This window comes from Taudactylus pleione, unplaced genomic scaffold, assembly GCF_031769625.1.
Source record: "Taudactylus pleione unplaced genomic scaffold, aTauple2 ptg000201l, whole genome shotgun sequence".
In the NCBI taxonomy this organism is placed as follows: Eukaryota; Metazoa; Chordata; class Amphibia; order Anura; family Myobatrachidae; genus Taudactylus; species Taudactylus pleione.
This window is the reverse complement of record NW_028284603.1, coordinates 31,287,755-31,314,017: the sequence shown is the minus strand read 5'-3', so window position 1 is coordinate 31,314,017 and position 26,263 is coordinate 31,287,755. Positions and strand designations below refer to the sequence as shown.

At 43.1% G+C, this 26,263-nt stretch overlaps 1 protein-coding gene across 1 annotated transcript in view; it reads left to right on the top strand.

Moving 5' to 3' along the window:
- Positions 1-1,878: 1,878 nt before the first annotated feature.
- LOC148518286 (protocadherin Fat 4-like) overlaps positions 1,879-26,263 on the top strand; it is a 101,824-nt gene continuing 77,439 nt past the window's right edge. The window contains exons 1-9 of the mRNA XM_088477444.1: positions 1,879-1,920; positions 5,741-5,914; positions 6,006-6,128; positions 7,063-7,320; positions 9,470-9,568; positions 10,697-10,869; positions 11,378-11,526; positions 23,282-23,574; positions 24,952-25,221. Coding sequence (XP_088333570.1) covers positions 1,879-1,920; positions 5,741-5,914; positions 6,006-6,128; positions 7,063-7,320; positions 9,470-9,568; positions 10,697-10,869; positions 11,378-11,526; positions 23,282-23,574; positions 24,952-25,221 — 1,581 coding nt within the window. The remainder of the gene's footprint in view (positions 1,921-5,740; positions 5,915-6,005; positions 6,129-7,062; positions 7,321-9,469; positions 9,569-10,696; positions 10,870-11,377; positions 11,527-23,281; positions 23,575-24,951; positions 25,222-26,263) is intronic.

The window sequence follows — 26,263 nt, the reverse complement described above, 5'->3', positions numbered from 1 at the left end:
AGAAACAGACACACACACTTTCTCGCTTATTACATAGATGTCATCACTGGCACTGACATTACCTGTGCTTGGCTATATTGTGTTAACTTTGCGTTAAGGTTTTCCAAAGGATTCTCGCTTCAGTAAATGTATTTTCTAATAATTTTGACTATATTATGTTCAATGTGTGACATCTAATAACTTCTGGAAAGCACGTAGAAACCCTCGTAAGCAACCGCATTACAAGCACGTTTGTCTTTACTTTTCTCTCAAATACTCATTAAAGGCTAGGAGGTGTCTGGTTTACTTTAAACCCACCTAATTTTTAATGGCTTTGTATTAGTCGCAGTAAGATATATCCTTAATAATTCTTTTATGTAGATTTTCACACTGTTATTTTCAGATAGGTAATTTATCTACTCAGCCTGAGGAAGTAAAAGCTATTGATGGTGACATTGGCATTAATGAAGCAGTATACTACTATATAAGCGATGGTGAGTATTGCCAGAGGGACAAATACAGGCTAATGGCTTTTTGTTAGCAACTTACGTGCCTCATTCTGCAAAATGCTTGTCAGTTTCCCAGTCTGGAGTCAAGAGACAACAGACACAGTTAGAGCAGTCGCCTATATAAGCCCTATATCAGATGTGCTCTCATTATGGCTGCTTGTAGCAGACTCCAACTCCCGAACTATGGAAAAATGTAGCAGTTACTCCTAGAAAGTATTAATATTTCTGCCAAATATATAATTTAATAAGCAACAAATAAACCTTACATAGTGCGGGAGTAACAGCAGAGCAGCCGTGGTGGTCACCCATGGTCCCCACACATGGGGGGGGGTACCACACAGCTACAACACCGGTACTGGGGGCTCTGTGCATAACAATGTGAGCTGGGGGCACTACAGTGTGTCAACACATTTGCGGTGCCTGAAGTATTTGCATATTATATTTTTTTAGAAAATCGTCAGTATGCCATTTTTACAATGTTATTGGTTGGCCTCCACAAAGCTAGTTGTCTGGGGCCCCCCACAAACCTTTATCCAGTCCTGTTTATGATTATTTTGTCATTAATTCTTGGGTAGTGATCAGCCAGCATTTTGTACAAATACATTTTTAGAAAGTGGATGGTAATTATTTATGGCTTGGTTACACAAGCCATGTTTCACTATTTTTCAAATGTACTAGCGGAAATACAAATAGGGACCATTGATTCCTGTTATAAACTGATCCTCAGTGTTCACAGGTTTGAAAATTTTATTTTTCAAAACTGAACATCCCGTGAGCACAGCATGTTACCTTTCCCATGAGCTGTCCTCTGTTACCTAAAAAGCAAATGTACAGTGTACAACTACCTTTACTCTGCATTTTATATCTCCTAAGTTATATTTATATATTTACAAACTAACCTAAATTGTGCAAATTAAACTACTTTCCCACCTTCAGAGATCTGCCCTATCTTTATGACAGTGTGGGACCCTGGCCTTTGTGCACCACCAGTTACCTTATATAATAGTCTTTTGGAACCCACAAAAAACGAAGCACCTCTGCGGTACAGTACCACCCCTACCGTGTTACTACGTTCTGCTGACCCTTCTTACATGACAAGTCACATAGAGTATCCACAGATATTTTTGTTAGTACAATCCAGGAAGAATTTCTTTAGTATTACTGTTTATAACTTATAATAAAAATCATTTAAATCATCAGCAAATATCAGCTGATGCTGTGTATCTAAACATGGCTCAATTGAATTTTAAAATATATGTAATGCTCACAGGTAATGGGAGAGCAAACATACACATGTGATATTTATCTTTCTATTGCAGTGTACCCTCCTGAATTCAGAAATGCTATTACCATTAACAGATCCAATGGAGTAATTTCCCTTAACAAAGAAATGGACAGAGAGACTGTCTCTCTTCTTACAGTGGAAATGAAGGTATTGTTGCTTTGCATGAAAATATCCATCCATGTAACAGGAAATAAACATATCACTGACACATTGTTAAGCATTACACTTACACACTACAGGAATCAGATGTTGCGTCCATTTTATTTCTTAACTAAATAAGGGGGCCAAAATTGTTTTAGTTCATGAAAGAAACAGCAATTTATTGGACATGAGTGGCACTATACTGTAAGTGCCAGCAGTATGGACGTGCCTTTATCATTAAATGAATACACATATAAGTGGCTTTGCAGTGCCACACGTATTTTGCATGTATCCAATGTTACGCCTGGAATGATGGAACGGGAAAGAGGGGGGGGAGGGGGCTCAGATCCCGGTTGTATACAGGTTTATACTAGGGGTGAGCGGGTTCGGTTTTACTCGGATCTTTAAACGGCATTTTATTGGCTATCGCCTATCATGTGTTTTGGATAGCCAATATAATAAATCCGAATTTGCCGTAAAGTGGCGATAAGAACCGAGTAAATCCGAGTAAAACCGAGCCTGCACATCCCTAGTTTATACCCACTGGTTTATGGAGTTTAACATCAAGTGATTTTCTATTCCGGTCCCATCACAAGCCACAAGGACACAGGAACCTAAGAATTCCCCTCAGAGGGACTGCACAGAGCTGCAGGCAAGACACCCCGGGATTTATCCTATTATTGGCATTCACGTTCTCTTAGGAACACGGTGATTCACTTACATTTTTTACCTACCGTAACTGTCAGAGACTCCTCTTTTGTTGACCAGTGACTTTCAATATCTGCCGGGATTTATGTATATTATTATTATTATTATTATATTTCATATCCATTTTATTACACCAAGACTTCCCTTCAAATGCGTCTTATTCGCACAGAGATGCGACTAGGACGCACAAGCAGCTTCTGCTGATTAGAATGATATGCGGCATGCCTATATTCTGTGTGCCACTGCGACCATATCTGCATACGAAATGCTACGTTACAATGACAGCGGCTGTGATGGGGGTGGCACCAAGCTATAACTTGCCTCCGGGCATCTGGGATGAACTTACGCCACTGTAAAGCATGCACATGCTGCCAATACAAGGGTGGACGCTGCTTAAGATTAATATTGTTCTGCTTATGTGCAAAAAAACTACACTTTTTCTGTGCACTTTTCTTTTTACTAATTTATGCTCATTTTACTTCCAACTTTGCATCTGCCCATTTACGGTATGTCAGATCCGGGTATTTCTCTTTTGCTCAATCTCAGTACAAAAGGAAGGGTCAGTTCTCCAGGTTATCCATAAGTGTCTCTCTTTGCAGAGTCAGTTTGGGTCCACCCAGCCAGGACAGCCTGTTAATAAATATAACAGCAGCACTTGTAGTACTGATTAAATATTTGTGTTATAGTAAAATTAACTTTCTACATCTGGCCAAAAATCCCAGTGAAATTATTTCCAAACAGGGCACCAATAAACTAAACTGGTGTCACTACAAACTCCATGTCATATTCTTCTCTAATAAGCTACTCACAAACTATAGGACACGGATAGGTGATTTGCGTCTCTGAGGCGTTAGTCTGAACTATTGTCACTTAATAATTAGTGATAAAAAAAACCCAGCTGGGAGCTAATTTAGAACAGTAAACATTTATGACTACAAAAATATTGAGGACTAATCTGCTACTCTACAGAAAACAATAAATAATTAAGTGACACCAATTGTCATAATACCGTGGTCGGTATACAATCGGGAAGCCAACTGTCATATCCCGGCGAGGGATGAAATGCCGGGCGTCTAGATGTAGATGCCTGACATTTCCCCGCCGCCGGGAGACCGGCGCCCGGCATCCTGATCGAAAGGATGACGGGCGCCGCGAGCGGACAGCCGCGGGGGGAAGGGTTATGTTTAGGGCACCTGGGGGGGACTTAGGGTTAGGCACCCCCCCGGGAGGGTTAGGCACCCCCGGGGGACTTAGGTTTAGGCAGCGGGGAAGGGGGGGATTAGGCACTTAGAGGGGGGATTAGGGTTAGGCACTTGGGGGGGAGGTTAGGCACCCCTAAGGGAGGGTTAGGGGGTTAGGTTAGTTAGTAATTACCTATCCATGCGGCCGGCGCTATTTCATACCGATTCTCCTTGGTCAGGGCCGCCTCCACTCATTGCCCCATAATAGTGTGCAGCCGAAAATGGTGGCGTGGCATATTTACAATAGGCTATGCCCCCTAACTGCCATTATTTGGGGGTGTGCCCGTATGGCACGCCTCCCGTTAACGTCAGGCTGGGGGCAACTCCAGCACTACGTCAGTAGCTGGGCTGCCCCCAGCCCTCTACCTCCACTGAATGGATGCTGCGCGCATGCGTGCCCCATCCATTCCTCTTCTTTGGGGCCGGCACAGCTGCAGCGGTGGAGCTGCCCAACCCACCGACAGCCTGCGGTACACTTCGTCCCACGGGTGGAACAGCGGGGCAGTGCCCGAAAAACGTGACTGTCCCGCTGTGGCTGGGGAGTACGCCCTCTATGGAGTGGCGCCCCTATTCGACCGCACTAGTCAATTATGCCTGGAGCCGGCCCTGATCTTGGTACCACTGAACTGTTTATATATTGAGTGGTGGTCGCTGCAGCTTGAATAGTTGGGATAATAGAGATCATGGGCCAGATTTCTATTGGTATGAGGGAGATAATGTGCCAGTGCAGTGTAGTGAACATAAGCAGACGCAGGTTCTGTGTCCCTATGAATATGCATTTCATTTAAAGTTACGCCCATCTATACCTACATTATCTGTACAAAGAAATGTTGTAATTACATAAACACTGCACGAATGTGGGTGATGTTGATGTTGCATCTTTGCTCTGGACGCACATATATGCTAGATCTAAGTTTGCACATATTTAAAGATGCAAACTAGCAGCTCTACATTTATCTTTAAACTGGGCCGCAGAATGCAGCAAAGTAAATGGGACATGGTCAGTGTATGTGGACACCCTGTTTGCTCTGCAGATGTATGATTTCTGATTTCACAGTAATTCAATCGCAGTGACTGCAGCTTAATCAGCACCGCACGTACCGCAGACACAGAACACTTCCCTTATACTGTATATACTGTATCTGTCTTTTTATATATTTTAGAGAAGATCAAGGGACCCATTTATCTACAAGTTTTACCATAAACAATGAGTTTTAAAACTTTTTGCGTATGATAATGGTGCAACAGCCAATCAGCTCCCAACTGTCATCTGTTTGAAAAATGACAGTTGGGAGCTCATATATGAGTTTTAAAACTCATTGTGTATGGTAAAACTCGATGATAAATGGGCCCCTAAAGGTGCATACACACTAGACGATATGCTCCCTGAGCGATATCGTCTAGTGTGTCCCCGGCAGGGTGTGCTCAGTGTCGTTTATGACATTGAGCACAGCCGCTGAACGATATCATTAACGATATCGTTCAGCGCCGGCTCTCTCCCCCATTCCCTGACATGCAGCAACCTGACGAGATCGTCATGGCCTGCATGTCAGCCCGATGAACGATGATGACGAACGACCCGCGGAAACGCGCGTCGTCGTCATCGTTCATCTTTTTGGGCTTAAAAATGGACGATAAAGTGGACGACTGAACGATAACAATATCGTTATCGTTCAGTCGTCCACTTTATCGCCCAGTGTGTACGCACCATAAGTCCTTACCTAAATTTGGTCACACGCTTATATCTCAGTTGTGGGAGTGGTCCTCATACATTCATATTTTTTCTTTGCAATTTACACTTATGAAACACTGTTACAAGTTGCTATAGAAGCCATAACACACAGTGGAACATAAATAAATATCTTTATCCTATTTAGGCTGCTCAGCAAAACAATCTGCATAAAAGTGCTGATTCTGTAGTGCTGATAACTATCCTGGATGAAAATGACAACCCTCCAATGTTTTCGCAACCCATCTACAAGCCCCATCTAACTGAGAACTCCCCTCCTGGGGCAACTGTTCTTGTGCTAACAGCCAGTGACAAAGATGAGGTATAATATCTCTCTGCAATATCTCTAATGCTTCTCAGTTATGTTTCCATTGAGAGAACATTGTCACATTTGTGCATATTTATTTTTAAAGGAAGGATTATCCAATGGTTATTTTACTACTAATAACACTATGTTTAAAGTCGACAAAATGGGAGCAATGTATTTCACTGGTGGTGAGCTGGACAGAGAGTTAACGCCTGAAATAACCGTCAAGGTAAAAAATAAATGATAATAAAAAATAGTTTATTTGCAACTGGATTTCTTTAATTATTCTCAATGTTACATTGTGGTCACAGGTTAAAATAAAAGAGTTGCAATTTTTTTGGAATAATATTTGAATGCCCTGTGCTCAAAAAGACACCCAAGTGGTGGTGTCAAGTTCCTAAACAAACATGAAAAGTGAAGTTTTTTAAATTTTTGTTTTGCTCTTTTGAGTACATACAGTATATGGTAAAGTCCATAAAGGAACTCTAGAGACCTTTCCTTCCCCAATCCAGCGGCATCACCCTTGTCACTGTCCTGCCCAGTTTAAATGAAAGTGTATTTTGGCACTGTTTTACCTAATATCAATATCTAACCCCAAATCCATTTCATAACCACAACACATGCCACCATGGTATTGTAGTCCTGTGTTTGTTCAAAGGTATAACAGGGGATTGTAAGTGGTATGTCTGTGGAAAGCTGGTGGAGCACATAGCATGCTAGACATAACCACTGACAGAGGGTACACGTGACCTCCAATGATGTGAATTCCCAAACTTTTATATATATTCCCTTGTTATATGAACATTCTCATTGAGAATCATTTGTAAATTGTTTATCGTTATGCTTAGGAGGTGTCTTCTTGACATGGCCAACATAATAATCCACATTCAATGCATGCTTAAAAGGCATTGCTTGTATATGCTGTTACTAAATACACGTACAGCCTGTTAATACCATGTGTAATATTTGTCTATATGAGTCAGTAGTCCTTAGCAGTCAGTACCTCTGTTGGCCATGTACATCTCTCTCATTGTACTAAATCTGTGATATGTTGCAGACAGACATGAGGCACACGGCATACACTTGTATATACTTTGTCTGACACTTTTTGTCTGATATTGGAAGATTACTACAAGCTTTGATATCTGTACCATCTCTTGCAGGTCTGGGTGTTTGATGCAGAGACAAATGGGCTGAATTCCAGTGCATTAGTCATTATTAATATTATTGACATGAATGATAATAATCCAGTGTTCCATAACATGCCCCTCTTTTTCACTATACCTGAGGGGGTCCATACAAGCACCTCTCCTCTCCTGGTGGGTCAGGTAAATGCAACTGATGCGGATAAAGGATTAAATGGAGAAGTTACAATAACAAAAGCTTCTGAAAATGGAGACAGTACATTCATTGTACAACAAGTAAGAATCCTTCTAAATTCACATTGCACATCTGCTACATCTGTTTTGACTAACATGCTAAATAACTTCTGATGTCAAATGTCGATAATAGTGTTATATGTACAGAAATGTACAGCTGTATGAGTTGCCTTTAATGCCAACATCACACTCTCCCCTAGTCCCTAAGCCCGCTGCTTTTGTGTCTTCCTGAACTCCACCAACAGCCTCACTACACATATCCAGTCCTTGCATTGCCTTTTCTCGTTCTCCTTCCAGATATTGCCATAATACAGGATGTGTCTTTCTCGCTGGGCATATGTCTTAAGCTCTGTAAAGTGATAAATTGGAGAGTGATAAAGTGCCAACCAATCAGCTCCTGTCATTTTTCAAACACAACCTGTAACATGACAGTTAGGAGTTGAGTGGCTGGTAGTTTATTACTTTCCAATTTATCACTTTCCAGAGCTTAATGCATCTCCCCTGAGGATACTACCAAAACCCATTCTGTCGTCATCTCCTGTCTTGGCTGCTGCAACCTTTGCCATTAGGTTTCCAACTCACCCATCTTTCCCCTCTAAAATCCATCCTATTGCCACAGCAAGATTGATGTTCATCTCTTGCTACACCACCCTGCAGATCCCTACACTGACTTACCATTATCTTGCGAATTCAATTCAAGCTACTCTCCCCTACCTTCAAACATGCACCAACTTCTCCATTTCTTACATCTCTGATCTTGTCACAAGACTCACTCCCTCTCACCCTCTTCATTTTGCCTCTTTCCTTGTCTCTGATCACCACTTTGCATTCCAGCCTCCAAAGTTACTTCTCCCCGATCTTCATGTCCTCTCCCAAATCCCTCCACTTTGCTATAGCTTATACTACCTTTACTTGATACTACTTTCTCTGCATACAGACGATTCGACAGTGCCATGTGCACTGGAAGTCTCACTAGTTCCTATTGTTTCAGTATTGCCTCTACCTCTAGACTATGATCTTTTATTAGCAGGGTCCTCACTACCCTCCGTCTCACATCTCCACCTCTTTCTTCAACCTTGTATGTACTGGTTTTGTTTTTATGTGCCAATTGCATTTTGTATAATTTGTAACTATACAGAGCTGCAGAGTATTGTGGAGACTTAAAGATAAAGGGTAATGAAGATGACCCGGAAAGGAAAAAAAATGAAGACAGACTCCACAGGTCTTAATCCTGGGTCTTGGTTTTGGAGGGTGTGGTGCTATATAGTGAGCCAATGTGAATGATGTTATATTTAAAAGGGCAATAATAGTAAATGCAAATCAGGCTTGTTTTGCATTAAGTATTATTGCCCTTTTAAATCTGGCAGGCTAAATCTGTAATAATGCAAGGGTTTTGAAAACCGGGTTGGGTACAGGATCCCAGTGCACACAATACCGGTGCTCATAATACTGACACTGGATTCCCAACTAGTTTGAAGTTCTGACACCTGTAAGTAAGTAATCTAACCCTACCCCTAAACGTAACACTCCCCTACCACAGCCTAACCCTCCCCCCTGCGGCTTAACCCTAACCCTCAACCTAACCCTAATACTTACCACCTGGATGTCAGCGGTAGGGAACCTGGAGCCGGGATTCTGACCGCTGTCGGGATTCCGGCGCCAGCTTTCAGAGCACCAGCATCCAGACCGTCGGGATGCCAACTACATCCCTCGAAAAATCCACTGCTTTGTAAAAATGCCCACAAATCTTAATTCCACCGAAAATCAGTGGAATCATTTCAAATTTGTTGTCCATGCAATCTAATGAACATCAAGCAATAATGTAACAATTGTCAGTGTCTAGATGAGCAAAAGTGCTTGCAACCCAATTAGACTCATAATTATAGGTAAAGGCCCGCTACCGAATATTAAAATAAGGTACTGTAGGTGTATAGGGAATCAATAATTTTCTGTTTCCTATGTGTAATTAATTTACAATAAGTCAAAGTGAATGCAAATCTTTTTGATATAGGCGAGATTTGGTCTTGATGGTAAGGAGCATATGAGTTTGAGTCACTATTGTCAGTCAGCACCATGTTTCAGTCTCAGAGGACAGAAATGACTGTACTAGTATTTATAGAAAGAAAAAAACTATAATGATGCATTCTCTGCTTTGTTCTTTATAATGTTACATTGCCTTTTTTTTCTATAGAACGGTGTTATTATTGTTCAAGGACCACTGGACAGAGAGACCAAAGACAGATATGTAATATTGTTATTGGCATCAGATAGTGGAACACCGCCCAGAAAGGTAATTGGATGTGCTTTTAGGACAGATGGTACAGTATATAAAGTAATACTGCACTTAGTAAATATAGGTAACAGATGAATGAAAAAAGTCCATCTAAAGAGCTTTCCATGTAATGTTGTCAGCTGTTATGGATCAATCCTTCCAAAAGTTGTCTTTTTTTTAATGTGTTTAATTTAAACCTTTATCAAGTACAAGTTCCTAACTGAAGTGTTAAAACACCTACTGTAGTTAGAGGTGGAATTCCATCACTATGTATAATTACGCTCTTTCTGCTTCATAGTAGGAGAACTGCGGATTTAGGGCCTTATTCAGCAGTGCATGATAGTGCATTCCCGACAATCTGCGCAGGTGCCGGACCTGTACTGTGCATGTGCAGTACAGGTGCTGTCTGTTTGCACGCAGTCCGGCAGCAGACTGGCAGTAATTGAAAGTTTGCTGCCGTTTGTGGGCGGTTGACGGCCTTCATTTCCCAAAAAGGAGGCGTGTCGCCTCCATTGGGGGGAAGGAATGAGACCAGTCCTACCACTAGAGCCTCATTAAGGCTTGTGTGAGCACCAGGGCAACTAAGTGCCTCAGTTAATGTTATGCCATAGAACCCTCAGTCCACAATATGCAACACTGTAGTAGCCTCAGTTCACATTATGGCAGTGTCCCCATTTCACATTATGCCACACAGTGTCCCCAGTACATATTTACATCCCCACTGCTATTCACCTCCTTGTGATCTCATTTTTTGGAACCTGCAAGCTGCAGCAGGATATATAAAGGAGCCTCTGCTATGCCAAGGCCATACTACTGGTGCCACCTTGAGACCTTCCGTTTTATTCTCCTTACCCCTCCCACTTTCCCACTTCAATATAAAATGTGGCCAATTTATGTGCCTAATCAGTAAGGTACTCATCAGTCCATCCATTTTATTGCAAATTAATGCTCATTATTAAAGATAAATCCACAGATGTTATACACATTACCTGGGCAGAACCCGTGCTGATATTAATAAATGTAATTTTGCAGAGAAATAGGGTACTAGGAACATTTTTTAAATGAACATTGACAGAATGGAAGTCAAAATGTATATTATAATAAAAATGATTACATACCATAATTGTATTAATAACTCTTCCATAGAGTGTTGCAGATCTTGTGATTATCATAAAGGACATTAATGATAATGCCCCAACTTTTACACAACATGAATATTCTGCACATCTGGTGTTACCTAAAGTGAAAGTAGGCGATCCGTTTCTGACCGTATCTGCTACAGACCGGGATACTGGGCATAATTCACAGATTTCTTACAGGTAATATATTACATCATTTTGAAGTTAAAATGATTTGACACAAATATTTTTCAAACTAAACAGTTTCCTCACACATCTAATTAAATTGAATAATATATTTTTTTTTCTGTAAAGCACTGCGTAATACCTGTGCGCTCTATAAATAACTGTTAATAAATAAATAAATAAATCAATGAACTCTTTACTCCTGGGAATGCGTAGTTACAGTATGTAGAATGTGAACCATTTCTGTGCAGGGAATATAAGACCTTATTGAAAAATATAGCCAAAAACTATTTTACTGCACTTTATATGCAAAATGGGTATGTAATGCCGGCTGTCGGGATGCCTACTGTCAAAATACCGACAGCGTCATCCCGATGGTTGGTATCCCAACCCCGATGCTGCAGTGAAAGACATTGGGGAGGCTCCCACTGCACATGACACAGACGGGACTGCTTAGGGCATTATATAATAAATGTATAAAATATATATAATTAACTCTATATATTTGGGGAAACACTCTTAGGTTTGCCGAGCCTCTTTCTTTATTTATGATTGATGAAGAAAATGGTCAGATCTCTCTGGCAAAGAATATATCTACTGGAACTGCGGGAACCAGCATTGCATTGAGAGTCATAGCTACAGACCATGGGGTTCCAGCTTTGTCTTCCACTAGTAAGTGATGCCACATTTTTGGTCTTATGTGATTCTTCTTTATTTTTGTACTTAATCAGAGGGCTTCAAACCCTTACATGCACATATTACATACATTAATTGATTTAAAAAAATCTTCTTTCTTAAATGCTTGTATATTACTATTGTACACATAGACACTAAAGTTACACAATGGGGGAGTTCAATTATTTTCCCCCATGGCTTATAGTGCTGGGTGCCCGACAGAGTAATTACATTCTTGTTCTGTGTGGGTGCGTACAGCCCTGGATGCACACATTTCTGCCCACAGTTCCTGGGCAGACGAGCAGCAATGTCTAAATTGATGCAACATGCGCTTTATACATGGGCGCTCAATAACAATTTATTATAGCACCCCGAACTTCCATCACTTTAGACGGGAGCTAGTGTGCGATAAAACAATTGAATTCCCCCCAATATGTCTTTCAAATGTGTCAGATATGAGTTAGGGGCATATTTATTATCAAATTTTAGACCCGATAATTATAATTTCTTATTGTGGCAATAAGAAGTGACAGTTCATCAATATGAAATCGGCCCGTGCATGGGCAGCGGCTCCAAACCTCCAATCTGAGCCCATTCCTGCAAGTGTTCGCTAGGGCGATAAATAGGCCCCTCAGAGAGAACAATGGTGGAACTGTCCCAAAATCGTTTTTTGGTACAGATCAAAACTGATTTTTTTTAACATCTATAAATGCTAACTCTTTATATCAATCATTATGTACCGCAAGCATTGTTGTAAAAATGCTATTTTTCTAGGAGACTCTAAAATTCTAATTCCACCATTTTAATTTTGTAAGGTGGTGGCATGGTGTTTAAAGGTCCCCTTTCTGAAAGATGTCAGATACGTATTAGATTTCAGGCCAAAAGCATAAAAAATTATATATATATTTTTTTTAATTTTACTATTTTTTTAAAGAAAGCATAGCTTGGTATACAGGACATTTTATCACTAATATATTGTTTTGTTAGAATCAATTGTGTCAGTGTGGTTTATCAATATTTTTAGACATGTTTTTTGAATTATTTATATTTGTGTGATTCGGGCTGGTTAGTGTTTTTTGGCCCTGGGGGCTAAAAGTAACATTAGCGACTGCACCACACTCATTAAAACTATAATCTATGTGTTGTCACGGTCTCTTACCTAACGGATATATCTGCAGTTGATGGTCGTTCATACACACTGAACGGCCATAATCTGTGTCTTGCTGCGGGTCCCGGCGACCAAGGGGCATATCCCGCCCCCCTCCTCGCAGCTGCCGCTGTGTGTGTACGGGCGGTCTGCAGACCACCCGTAGACACCTGCCGATGGACAGATATGTCTGCAGACATATCTGTCCATCGGCTGTGCAGCACAGCCAATGCAATATGTCGGTGAATGCTGACATTCACCGACATATCGCGGGTACACACTACCCGACGGGCAGCAGATACATCGGTCCATCAATTGATCGGCCAATGTATCTGTCAGTGTGTACCCAGCTTTAACGGAGGTTGTAATTCTCCAACTCTGCAACTAATTATTTTACATATATAGTTTCACAATTATAGTTGGGAGTTCCTAATGCGCTCTGCCCCCCTTTATGTATTTGTCACTTGTCTGGCTTTCATTTCCTAGAATCAGCCTGCTGATTGCTACTGTGAGCTTTGCTGTCTTATAACTCCACCAGGAGGGAGCGTTAGGGTTAGGCACTAGGAGGGAGGGATAGGGTAAGGCACAAGGGGAGGGTTAGGGTGAAGATGAGGGTTAGAAAAGAAAAAACGTGTCGACCATTTTTGTCAACTTTTTGACCCTGTTGAAAATTTGTCCCTGTCGACCTATTGACTGTCTAACATCTGGTGTCTTTCTAGACATTGTCGACCTTTTTACTGTAGATCTTTCAATCCACACCCAAAGCAATTGGGGTGCACTTATTTAATAATCCACAAAAGAAAATATGTGCTAAGTTAAAAAAAAAAAAACCCTTTGTTACAAGAGTTAAACTAAAGTAAGTATCATGAAATAGTATATATAAATTTTAACATACTGTAGATCCAACAGCAGAAGACTGATATGCACCAAATCAATGACGCATAACTTGTTAATGAGATTATCAGATAGTGGCAAATCTCCAATAGCCTTAGGAACAGCTGTGCATGCATGTTTGGTTTTACCGATACTCAGTACAGAAAGCTAAGTGTCACAATCATCAAATACGTTTAGAAGATACATAGTTTTAAATAGAGATGTGTGCAGACCCCTGTATTTTGGTTTTGGTTCTAAATCTAAATCATAATTGTGTTTTGGTTTTGGCAAGTGTTTTGGCTCAGTTTTCGTTTTAGGTTCCTTTAAAAATTCTTAAAAACATCTAAAATCATGAAATTTGGACCTGTTTTTGTTCCTATATTATTAATAACTTAAAAAACATTTATTTCTAGTAATTTCCAGTAAATTTTGACAACTCACAGCACCTGAAATCACAAGGGAGGGACTTTAATGTAATCAAAATATGGCGAGATCTGGATTTTAGATCCCAGTTCTAAACTTGCAAGAAGACCTGAGTCTGTTCTACTCAGAAACCCAAAGTAATCCGAGCCGGGACTCGGTTCTCCTCGGTACCCCAAAGTTCGGATGTGTTCAGTTTCCAGTGAAACCGAACCAATCATTTCTAGTTTAATGAAGCACTGATAAGTAATGGTTAAAAATGTTCTGGCTCATTAATTTTCCACTCATTATCTACAACTTACCTTTAACTCAATTGCCATATGCACACATTTGGAAGTCTATGTGGGGACTGAGGGCCTGATTCAGAGACAGACGTTTTGTTTTTTTTGTTCGGCCACTTGGCCGCTCGCATAGCTGTGGGTGACCACCCTCAGCTATTGCGAGCAGCCAGGTTGATGGTCACGATGGTCAAGACCATCGGGCTTGCGACGAGACCCTAATAGAGCCGGAAGCTCTCCCACTGCCATCACTGGTGATGTCAGTGGGGCTGCCCCCAAACAGTGGGCGTTCCTTCGGTAATGCCTCCGTTTGGCCAGCCACCCCCCCTGCCCGCCTACCAAACGGGGCGAGCTGTCAATCACCATCGACAACTTGCACCCTTTGGTGCGGGAAACCCGGGGCTAGCCGGGTCTCGCGCATGTGCACGACGGAGTCAGCTCCATCATGCACATGCCTAGTGGGCAAACATCGACCCGGTTGTGAGCGCTCAGCGCTTGCGACCGGGTTTGAATCAGGCCCTGAGTGGGATGGATGTGGGTACTCCACCATTTTGTGAGTGACAGTAAAACATACTCTTTGTAGCCTTGTCATTCTAACTTTATGAAGCTAGTTGTAATTGTTAGTATAAATTATTGTAGCTAAGCAGATCTATGTAGTGTGTGGCTCAATATATATTGTGTCTCTGCATACTACATATATCTACTTAGCTGATAGGGTTTGGTACTGGATCCCGGAGGTCAGAATAACGGCAACAGCATTTCAACAGTCAGAAACCCAACAGGATTAGGCAAGTAGCCTAACCCTAACCCACCTTTCTTGCAGACTAACCCTCCCACAGCCTAATCCTAACCCCCCCCTGCAGCCTAACCCTTTCCTCCCACAGCCTAACAGTAAACCCTCTAGTACCTAACCCTAATCCCCCCCCCCCCCCTCCGTGCAGCCTAACCCTAAATCTAACCCTTCCCTAACCCTAATACTTACTGTCAGCATGTCAGTGGTCAGGATAATGGAGCTGGGATTCCAACTGCTTTTTTGATTCTGGTGCCGGTATTCTGACCGCCGGGATACCGACTACATACCAGCTGACATGGTTTAAATGAACAATCGCAACTAGCTTCATATACTTAGAATTACTAAGCCTGCAGCACAGAAGCAAACAGCTCCATGTGTTGAGTGTCTGATAATAGTACATGAGGTTGCGGCATGTTGAGCAATAAGTGTTTTAAATACAGGGGAATTTAACTTAAAGTTATTATTGTCAAGGTGAACACAAATCACAGAATAACATATAGCTATGTATATGAATATTGTATAAGATGTTTGGTGTTCAAATCCTTTGTTTGGAGTGTTGTTAAGTAGCTAGTTTACTTCAAACTAGGGGTGAGCGGGTTCGGATTTCTGAAATCCGAACCCCCCCGAGCCCCCCCGATCCGAGTCCGATCCGAGTCAGGCTCGACTTTTCCCGCCTGACTCGGATCTGAAATCGAGGCAAAACGTCATCTTCCCGCCTTCCGAGTCTCGCGGGTTTTGGATCCTATATAAGGTACACACGTCGGCGCCATTTTCTCACTCGGCTGTGGACAGTGAAGAGGGAGGGTGGGAGTTAGGGCTGTGTAGTGTAGTGTAGTGTAGTGCTGCTGTTGTCCACTACTTCAAAGTCCATAGGGGCTGGCTGTGTTGTGCTGTGCTGCTGTTGTTAATAGGGGCTGTGTCCACTACTTCAAAGTCCATAGGGGCTGGCTGGACTGTGTTGTGCAGTCAGTTCTCCATAGGGGCTGTGTCCACTCCAAAGTCCTGTGCAGTGTCCCAGTCCTAAAGGAGTGCTGTAGTGTTGTCCAGGGGGTGCTCTGTCCATCAGGGGTGCTCCCCCCAAGTGCTAAAAAAATAATATATTTTCTGTGTTTGTGAATTGTGTGCGCAGTAGCCGCACGTGCATCAACAAAGTAGTGCCAAGCGTGCGCCTGTGTCATAAGTAAAGGGCCGGCTGGCTTGACCGTTAAGGGTGCTGTAACCCCCGAAAGTACACTCCAGTCCAAACCAAAAAAAAAATTATTTTCTGTGTTTGTGAATTGTGTGCGCAGTAGCCGCACGTGCATCAACAAAGTAGTGCCAAGCGTGCGCCTGTGTCATAAGTAAAGGGCCGGCTGGCTTGACCGTTAAGGGTGCTGTAACCCCCGAAAGTACACTCCAGTCCAAACCAAAAAAAAAATTATTTTCTGTGTTTGTGAATTGTGTGCGCAGTAGCCGCACGTGCATCAACAAAGTAGTGCCAAGCGTGCGCCTGTGTCATAAGTAAAGGGCCGGCTGGCTTGACCGTTAAGGGTGCTGTAACCCCCGAAAGTACACTCCAGTCCAAACCAAAAAAAATATTATTTTCTGTGTTTGTGAATTGTGTGCGCAGTAGTCGCACGTGCATCAACAAAGTAGTGCCAAGCGTGCGCCTGTGTCATAAGTAAAGGGCCGGCTGGCTTGACCGTTAAAGGGTGCTGTAACCCCCAAAGTACACTCCAGTCCAAACCAAAAAAAAAATTATTTTCTGTGTTTGTGAATTGTGTGCGCAGTAGCCGCACGTGCATCAACAAAGTAGTGCCAAGCGTGCGCCTGTGTCATAAGTAAAGGGCCGGCTGGCTTGACCGTTAAGGGTGCTGTAACCCCCGAAAGTACACTCCAGTCCAAACCAAAAAAAAAATTATTTTCTGTGTTTGTGAATTGTGTGCGCAGTAGCCGCACGTGCATCAACAAAGTAGTGCCAAGCGTGTGCCTGTGTCATAAGTAAAGGGCCGGCTGGCTTGACCGTTAAAGGGTGCTGTAACCCCCGAAAGTACACTCCAGTCCTAACCAAAAAAAAATTATTTTCTGTGTTTGTGAATTGTGTGCGCAGTAGCCGCACGTGCATCAACAAAGTAGTGCCAAGAGTGCGCCTGTGTCATAAGTAAAGGGCCGGCTGGCTTGACCGTTAAGGGTGCTGTAACCCCCGAAAGTACACTCCAGTCCAAACCAAAAAAAAAATTATTTTCTGTGTTTGTGAATTGTGTGCGCAGTAGCCGCACGTGCATCAACAAAGTAGTGCCAAGCGTGCGCCTGTGTCATAAGTAAAGGGCCGGCTGGCTTGACCGTTAAGGGTGCTGTAACCCCCGAAAGTACACTCCAGTCCAAACCAAAAAAAAAATTATTTTCTGTGTTTGTGAATTGTGTGCGCAGTAGCCGCACGTGCATCAACAAAGTAGTGCCAAGCGTGCGCCTGTGTCATAAGTAAAGGGCCGGCTGGCTTGACCGTTAAGGGTGCTGTAACCCCCGAAAGTACACTCCAGTCCAAACCAAAAAAAAAATTATTTTCTGTGTTTGTGAATTGTGTGCGCAGTAGCCGCACGTGCATCAACAAAGTAGTGCCAAGCGTGCGCCTGTGTCATAAGTAAAGGGCCGGCTGGCTTGACCGTTAAAGGGTGCTGTAACCCCCAAAGTACACTCCAGTCCAAACCAAAAAAAAATTATTTTCTGTGTTTGTGAATTGTGTGCGCAGTAGCCGCACGTGCATCAACAAAGTAGTGCCAAGCGTGCGCCTGTGTCATAAGTAAAGGGCCGGCTGGCTTGACCGTTAAGGGTGCTGTAACCCCCGAAAGTACACTCCAGTCCAAACCAAAAAAAAAATTATTTTCTGTGTTTGTGAATTGTGTGCGCAGTAGCCACACGTGCATCAACAAAGTAGTGCCAAGCGTGCGCCTGTGTCATAAGTAAAGGGCCGGCTGGCTTGACCGTTAAGGGTGCTGTAACCCCCGAAAGTACACTCCAGTCCAAACCAAAAAAAAAATTATTTTCTGTGTTTGTGAATTGTGTGCGCAGTAGCCGCACGTGCATCAACAAAGTAGTGCCAAGCGTGCGCCTGTGTCATAAGTAAAGGGCCGGCTGGCTTGACCGTTAAGGGTGCTGTAACCCCCGAAAGTACACTCCAGTCCAAACCAAAAAAAAAATTATTTTCTGTGTTTGTGAATTGTGTGCGCAGTAGCCACACGTGCATCAACAAAGTAGTGCCAAGCGTGCGCCTGTGTCATAAGTAAAGGGCCGGCTGGCTTGACCGTTAAGGGTGCTGTAACCCCCGAAAGTACACTCCAGTCCAAACCAAAAAAAAAATTATTTTCTGTGTTTGTGAATTGTGTGCGCAGTAGCCGCACGTGCATCAACAAAGTAGTGCCAAGCGTGCGCCTGTGTCATAAGTAAAGGGCCGGCTGGCTTGACCATTAAGGGTGCTGTAACACCCGAAAGTACACTCCAGTCCAAACCAAAAAAAAAATTATTTTCTGTGTTTGTGAATTGTGTGCGCAGTAGCCACACGTGCATCAACAAAGTAGTGCCAAGCGTGCGCCTGTGTCATAAGTAAAGGGCCGGCTGGCTTGACCGTTAAAGGGTGCTGTAACCCCTGAAAGTACACTCCAGTCCAAACCAAAAAAAAATTATTTTCTGTGTTTGTGAATTGTGTGCGCAGTAGCCGCACGTGCATCAACAAAGTAGTGCCAAGAGTGCGCCTGTGTCATAAGTAAAGGGCCGGCTGGCTTGACCGTTAAAGGGTGCTGTAACCCCCGAAAGTACACTCCAGGCCAAACCAAAAAAAAATTATTTTCTGTGTTTGTGAATTGTGTGCGCAGTAGCCGCACGTGCATCAACAAAGTAGTGCCAAGAGTGCGCCTGTGTCATAAGTAAAGGGCCGGCTGGCTTGACCGTTAAAGGGTGCTGTAACCCACAAAGTACACTCCAGTCCAAACCAAAAAAAAAATTATTTTCTGTGTTTAGCCGCACGTATATATCAAATCGATATAACATAAATGGAGGACCAAACTTTCTCCGATAAAAATAAAATAGAGAAAGATCAAGAACCACTTCCTCCTAGTGCTGAAGCTGCTGCCACTAGTCATGACATAGACGATAACATGCCATCAACGTCGTCTGCCAAGGCCGATGCCCAATGTCATAGTAGAGGGCACATACAATCCCAAATGGCAAAGTTCAGGAAAATGACCTTGAAAAAGACATTTAAATCAGCTGAAGAGAAACGTAAACTTGCCAATATGCCATTTACGACACGGAGTGGCAAGGAACGGCTAAGGTCGATCCCTAGTATGTTCATGACTAGTGGTTCAGCTTCACATGACGATGGAAGCCCTCCTCCCACTAAAAAAATCAAAAGAGTTAAGCTGGCAAAAGCACAGCGAAGAACTGTGCTTTCTAAGAAGATATCACAAATCCCCAAGGAGAGTCCAAGTGTGGTGGTGGTTGCGATGCCTGACCTTCCCAGCACTGGACGGGAAGAGGTGGCTCTTTCCACCATTTGCATGCCCCCTGCAAGTGCTGAAAGGAGCACCCACAGTCCACTTGCTGATATGCAAATTGAAGATGTCACTGTTGAAGTACAACAGGATGAGGATACTGGTGTAGCTGGCGCTGAGGAGGAAGTTGGCGAGGAGGATTCTGATGGTGATGTGGTTTGTTTAAATCAGGCTTCGGGGGAGACAGTTGTTGTCCGTGGGATGAAAAAGCCCATCACGGTCATGCCTGGGCAGAAGACCAAACATTCCACCTCTTTGGTCTGGCAATATTTCTATCCAAATCCGGACAACAACTGTCTTGCCATATGTACCATATGTAAAGGTGAAATAAGTAGGGGTAGGGACGTCAACCACCTAGGAACATCCTCCCTTATACGGCACCTGCAGCGCGTTCATAAAAAGTTACTGTCAAGTTCAGAAACTTTGGCTAAGACCGTAAGCAGTCCAGGGACACCTAAATCCCGTTGTCCTGTTGTATCCAAGCGCCTGCAAACCACACCGTCAACTCCCTCCTCGTCAATTTCCTCCTTAGTCAGGATCGGAAGTAGTCCTGCAGGCCATGTCACTGGCATGACTGACTCTCCTATCCGGGATTCCTCTGGAGGATCCTGCATTGCTACGCCTACTGCTGCCGCTGCTGCTGTTGCTGCTGCTGGGAGTCGTTCATCATCCCAGAGAGGAAGTAGGAACACCACTACTTTTACTAAACAATTGACCCTCCAACAGTCCTTAGCGAGGAGGATGAAGTACGACAGCAGTCATCCTGAAGCAAAACGTATAACTGAGGCCTTGACTGCTATGTTGGTGTTAGACGTGCGTCCGGTATCCGCCATTAGTGCAGTGGGATTTAGACAATTGATGGAGGTAGTGTGTCCCCGGTTCCAAATCCCGTCTAGATTCCACTTCACTAGGCAGGCGATACCGAGACTGTACAGAAACGTCAAAAAAAGTGTCCTCAGTGTCCTGAAAAATGCCGTTGTACACAATGTCCACTTAACCACGGACATGTGGACAAGTGGAACAGGGCAGACTAAGGACTATATGACTGTGACAGCCCACTGGGTAGATGTATCACCTTACGCAGCAACAGCAGCAGCGTCACCAGTAGCAGCATCTCAGAAACGCCAGCTCGTTACAAGGCAGGCTACGCTGTGTATCACCGGTTTCAGTAAGAGGCACACCGCCGACAACCTCTTAGAGAAACTGAGGGAAATCATCGCCCAGTGGCTTACCCCACTTAGACTCTCCTGGGGATTTGTGATATCTGACAACGCCACCAATATTGTGCGGGCATTACATCTGGGCAAATTCCAGCACGTCCCATGTTTTGCTCACACAATAAACTTGGTGGTGCAGAATTTTCTGAAAAGCGACAGGGGCGTGCAGGAGACGCTTTGGGTGGCCCGAAAAATTTCTGGCCACTTTCGCCATTCAGCGACTGCGTGCCGAAGACTGGAGCGCCAGCAAACACTCTTGAACCTGCCCCGCCATCACCTGAAGCAAGAGGTTGTGACACGGTGGAACTCAACCCTCTATATGCTTCAGAGGATGGAGGAGCAGCAAAAGGCCATACAAGCCTATACATCCACCTATGACATAGGCAAAGGAGGGGGTATGCACCTGACTCAAGCGCAGTGGAGAATGATTTCCGTGTTGTGCAAGGTTCTCCAGCCCTTCGAACTTGCCACACGTGAAGTCAGTTCAGACACTGCCAGCTTGAGTCAGGTCATTCCCCTCATCAGGCTTTTGCAGAAGCAGCTGGAGAAAGTGAAGGAGGAGCTAAGACGGAGCGATTCCGCTCGGCATGTGGGACTTGTGGATGAAGCCCTTCATTCGCTTTGCCAGGATTCCAGGGTGGTCAATCTGTTGAAATCAGACCACTACATTTTGGCCACCGTGCTCGATCCTAGGTTTAAAGCCTATGTGGTGTCTCTCTTTCCGGCCGACACAAGCCTGCAGAGGTGCAAAGACCTGCTGGTGAACACACTGTCAGCTGAAGCGGAACGTGACACGTCAACAGCTCCTTCTTCATTTTCTCCTGCAACTGGGGCTGCCAGGAAAAAACTTAGGTATCCTAAGCAACCCGCTGGCGGTGATGCAGGACAGGCAGGACCAAGTTTGGACATCTGGTCCGGACTGAAGGACCTGGCAACAATTTCTGACATGTCTACTGTCACTGCATATGATACTGTCACCATTGACAGAATGGTGGAGGATTACATCGGTGACAGCATCCAAGTAGGCATGGCAGACAGTCCATACCTGTACTGGCAGGAAAAAGAGGCAATTTGGAGGCCCCTGTACAAACTGGCTCTATTTTACCTGAGTTGCCCCCCCTCCAGTGTGTACTCCGAAAGAGTGTTTAGTGCAGCCGGGAACCTTGTCAGCGAAAGGCGTAGGAGGTTGCTTCCACAGAATGTGGAGAAGATGATGTTCATCAAAATGAATTATCAGCTCTTCCAGGGAGACCAGCCTCCAGAAGGTACAGAGGGACCTGTGGTGGTGGATTCAAGTGGGGACGAGTTAATACTTTGTGAGGATGAGGATGTACACACTGAAGAGGGTGAGGAATCGGTGGATGAGGAGGATGAGGATGACATCTTGCCTCCATAGAGCCAGTTTGTGCAGGGACACATTAATTGCCAGCTTGTTTTGTGGGGGCCCAAACGAACCAATCATTTCAGCCACAGTTGTGTGGCAGACCCTGGCGCTGAAATGATTGGTTTGTTAAAGTGTGCATGTCCTGTTTATACAACATAAGGGTGGGTGGGAGGGCCCAAGGACAATTCCATCTTGCACCTCTTTTTTTTCTTTGCATTATGTACAGTTTGGGGCCTAGTTTTTCAAACTGCCATCCTGTCTGCCACTGCAGTTTCACGCCTAGATGGGTCACGTGTTTGTGCCGCCCACTCGTGTCGCTTAGCATAGTCATCCAGCTACCTCGGTGCAACGTTTTGGACATAAAAACACTATTGTGAGGTGTGAGGTGTTCAGAATAGACTGGAAATGAGTGGAAATTAAGGTTATTGAGGTTAATAATAGCATAGGAGCAGAAAAACCTACAAATTCTGTGATTTTAGCTGTTTTTATGCTTTTTTAAAAAAAAATACAGATCCAAAACACAAAACCCAGAACCCAAAACACGGAAGGGTGGTTTTGGCAAAACCAATCCAGATCCAAAACACGAAGAAAGATCCAGATCCAAAACCAAAACACAAAACACGAAAAGTGGCCGGTGCACACCCCTACTTCAAACTAGTGGAAACCATTGGCACTGCAGAACCAATGTTTAGGACTGAACAATGTTTTATGACCAATGTTAAAAACATTGGTACTACCAATGTTTTATTTCAATGACCCAATCCGATTTGCAGGTGCCTGGTGAAGGGCCGGGGCCAGTGTGACACAGTTCTTTTATTTGCATCATTTTGTATCCACTCCATTCCATACTACAACTACATATATACAGACCCCCACCTCCACACTACAAATCCCAAGTTTGCCCTGTACATACTTGCTGAGACACCGGCTATTCACTGATTTGATCCCTGGAAGTTTTCAGTGTTTATTTGTGAATGATGGCTCAAGTGAAGAGCAGAAATTATTAACTTGAGACTTGTTTCAGATGTAAAATGTTATGTGTTTCATCTCTACTAATATTTCATTCTTTTTTTCTCAATTTCCTTTTTTTATTTATTTATTTTTTTCATTTTAGCTACTGTGTTTATCACAATTGAAGTAGGCAATACAGAGTTTGCACATTCCAATTATAGTTTCAGCATTCTTGAAGACATGCCAGAAGGAACTGAGGTTGGGTCAGTACAAGCCACTGCTGGACCAGACATGTCAATAATGTATTCTATTTTGACCTATAAAGAGATATTCTCCATCACAGACAATGGAATCATTATTACGCGTACCATGTTAGATCGAGAGGAGCAAGACAGTTATAGCATTATCGTGACTGCTGTGGACTCACGGGAACCTCCCAATACAGCTGCTGTTGTGGTAGGAAATATTTCCTTTTCATTAAATCTGCACAATTTACTGTTGTAGAATTAGAAGAAAAACAGAGGCTACTACACAAGTAGTCCATGTACATTTACATTAGTTATGGGTTTCATTATAAGCTATTTATTTATAGTCAGGGGTGCCCCCCACCCCTGCCGCAGCACCGCCAAGCAGCGTTCCAAAAAATTATTAGCTTTTTAAGTGAAAGGGGGCGTGGTCACAGCTCCCACAATTAGGCCATGCCCACTTCTCCACGGGCCTTGACACCCCTGTTTATAATTAAGCCATTCAGTGTAGTGTTTTCCAACTCCAGTCCAAGGGAACCGTAACAGTGCATGTTTTCCAGGTATCCTCACAGAATCACAAGTGAAATAATTAGTGCCACCTGTGAGTTATTTTTAATTGTTTTAATCAGTAATGAATAAACCAGTGCTCCAGCAAGGAGTATGGAAAGCTTACACTGTCCTAGGCTTGCTCACGGAGTATGCAGGGTATGCTCAGCTGGCTCCAAAGATGGCCAATGTGAAATTGTTGTATCCAAATAGAGCAGTTTCACAGAGTATGCAGGGTGTGCTCAGCTGGTTCACAAGATGGCAAATGTAAAATTGCTGCATCCAAATAGAGCAGTTTCACTTTGGCCATCTTGAATTCAAAAAGAGGCTGCTTCTTCCTTGGGAGTCAGCTGTGATGCAGGGAGCAGACAAGCAGTGACAGCCGCCCATGTGAGTAGTGGGTCAGAGGGGTAGGGTGGGTAGTCTATGTCCCGGGGTGGTTAGGGCAGGTAATCTATGTTCCATGGTGGGTTGTTGCCACACACCCTTTGCCCTATGTGCACTATTAGGGTTCCCTAAGGACTGGAGATGGGAAAAACCAAACTAGCAAGACAGACTCAACTCATCACAGAATTCTCCAGGCATCAAGTCATGTAGGGTCCAAATTTTAGAGCACAGTTTCTCAAACTCGGTCCTCAGAACCCCAAACAGCGCAAGTTTTGCAGGTCTTCTCAAAGAATCACATGTGAAATAATTAGCTCCACTTGTGGATCTTTTAAAATGTGTCAGTGAGTAATGACGGCACCTGCTGGGTGACCTAGAAAATGTGAACTGTGTGGGGACCTGAGGACCACGTTTGACAACCACTGTTTTAGATCAATATACAGGGGCCTCAGCTCTACTTATTTTACCACTGCTATACTAATATTGACTAGTTACCCAAAATCACTTTACCTATTGCATGGACTAGTCTGTCAAGTATGAGGCATCATGAGGAATAGGGTTGTTTTTTTTTTCCTTGACAGATTCTTGCCTATTAGTGATATTATTAAATGAGATGCTTTGAGCCATACTCCTCTCTCACAGTGTTGTTCTTTCACAGGTTAATATCAGCATAATTGATGTGAATGATAACATGCCAGTCTTTTCACCACTCATACATCCAAATGTGACATGCCAGGAAAACATGAATTTCCTGGATTTTGGCTTCATAAGTGCTACTGATAAGGATGTTGGGAACAACAGCGCTGTGACATACTCCTTGGAGAATAACTTTAATGGCACTTTCCATATTAACAGTTCTACTGGCAAATTGACCACCACAAAGCCATTGGATGCAGAAATAGCAGATAGCTATGACCTCCGAGTAGTGGTGAGTTCTGAGGATCAATTAGGGATGGTGATAATAATCTATTTATTGGAACTAGGTGTATATATAATTTAAATAGTATATTTTCTGTTTATAGTAGACTTAGTTTAGGGCATAGCATCATCATTACATAGCATAGCATATATCAATCATTACAGGTTTTGGCTTTGTGTGGTATAACTGTTATAAAGTTTGACAGATTTATAACATGTTGACCTGTGTTATTTAACTTATTCTCACCTGCAAGGATCCTGAGATCTTCTTTTGTTCAGTGACAGGTCAAATAAATCCTTATTAAAGTGGGTAGTTATTCAGTACCTGTGTCTCATTATTCATATTTGGACAACAATACCACACCTAATCCTAACTGGGAGAACCAGGCCAACACCTAGTGGAATATAGATTATAGGTAAGAAGCTTAGGTGGAGACACTGCCAGGAGAAGGTCACTCTGTCATCAAATAGAGAAAACCTTTGGCTGAGAATACTCATCAAAGTCAGAAGATAATGCAGGGTTACACGTCTTTATAAATGCTATGTGTATTAACCCGTAGTTGCTTATAAGATATATCTATCACTAGGAGTCACATGATAATAGAAGATTATTTTCCACTAGGCAAGGCTGCTTTAAGACAAGGAAGAAACCGTATTTAGGGAAGACGTCCATCTCGAGATAGGCACTTGTGGCAGGATTTGCTTTGCTTATAGCATATTTTATATCTTTTTCATATTGTTTGAAGATGAATGTTTGGGCCACATGGTCTTTTATTTTTTTTTTAACCCAGACTCCATTTTTGCCCCCTTTAATCCTTCTTTTCTAACTTATGCCCTACACCTAGATACAGACAAATAATTCATTTATAAAGAGACTTTATGTTTTTTATGTATGTGTCCTATAAAAGAGATGGTACACCATATTCTTCCAAGAAACTATTTTATCTCCTTGGTTGCATGAAATAATACGGTATGGGTGGACCCGAGAGTAAGAGTTAGGGGGAACAGCAGAAATCCACATGGGTTGTTGGGGATTGTCTTCTACAGTTGTG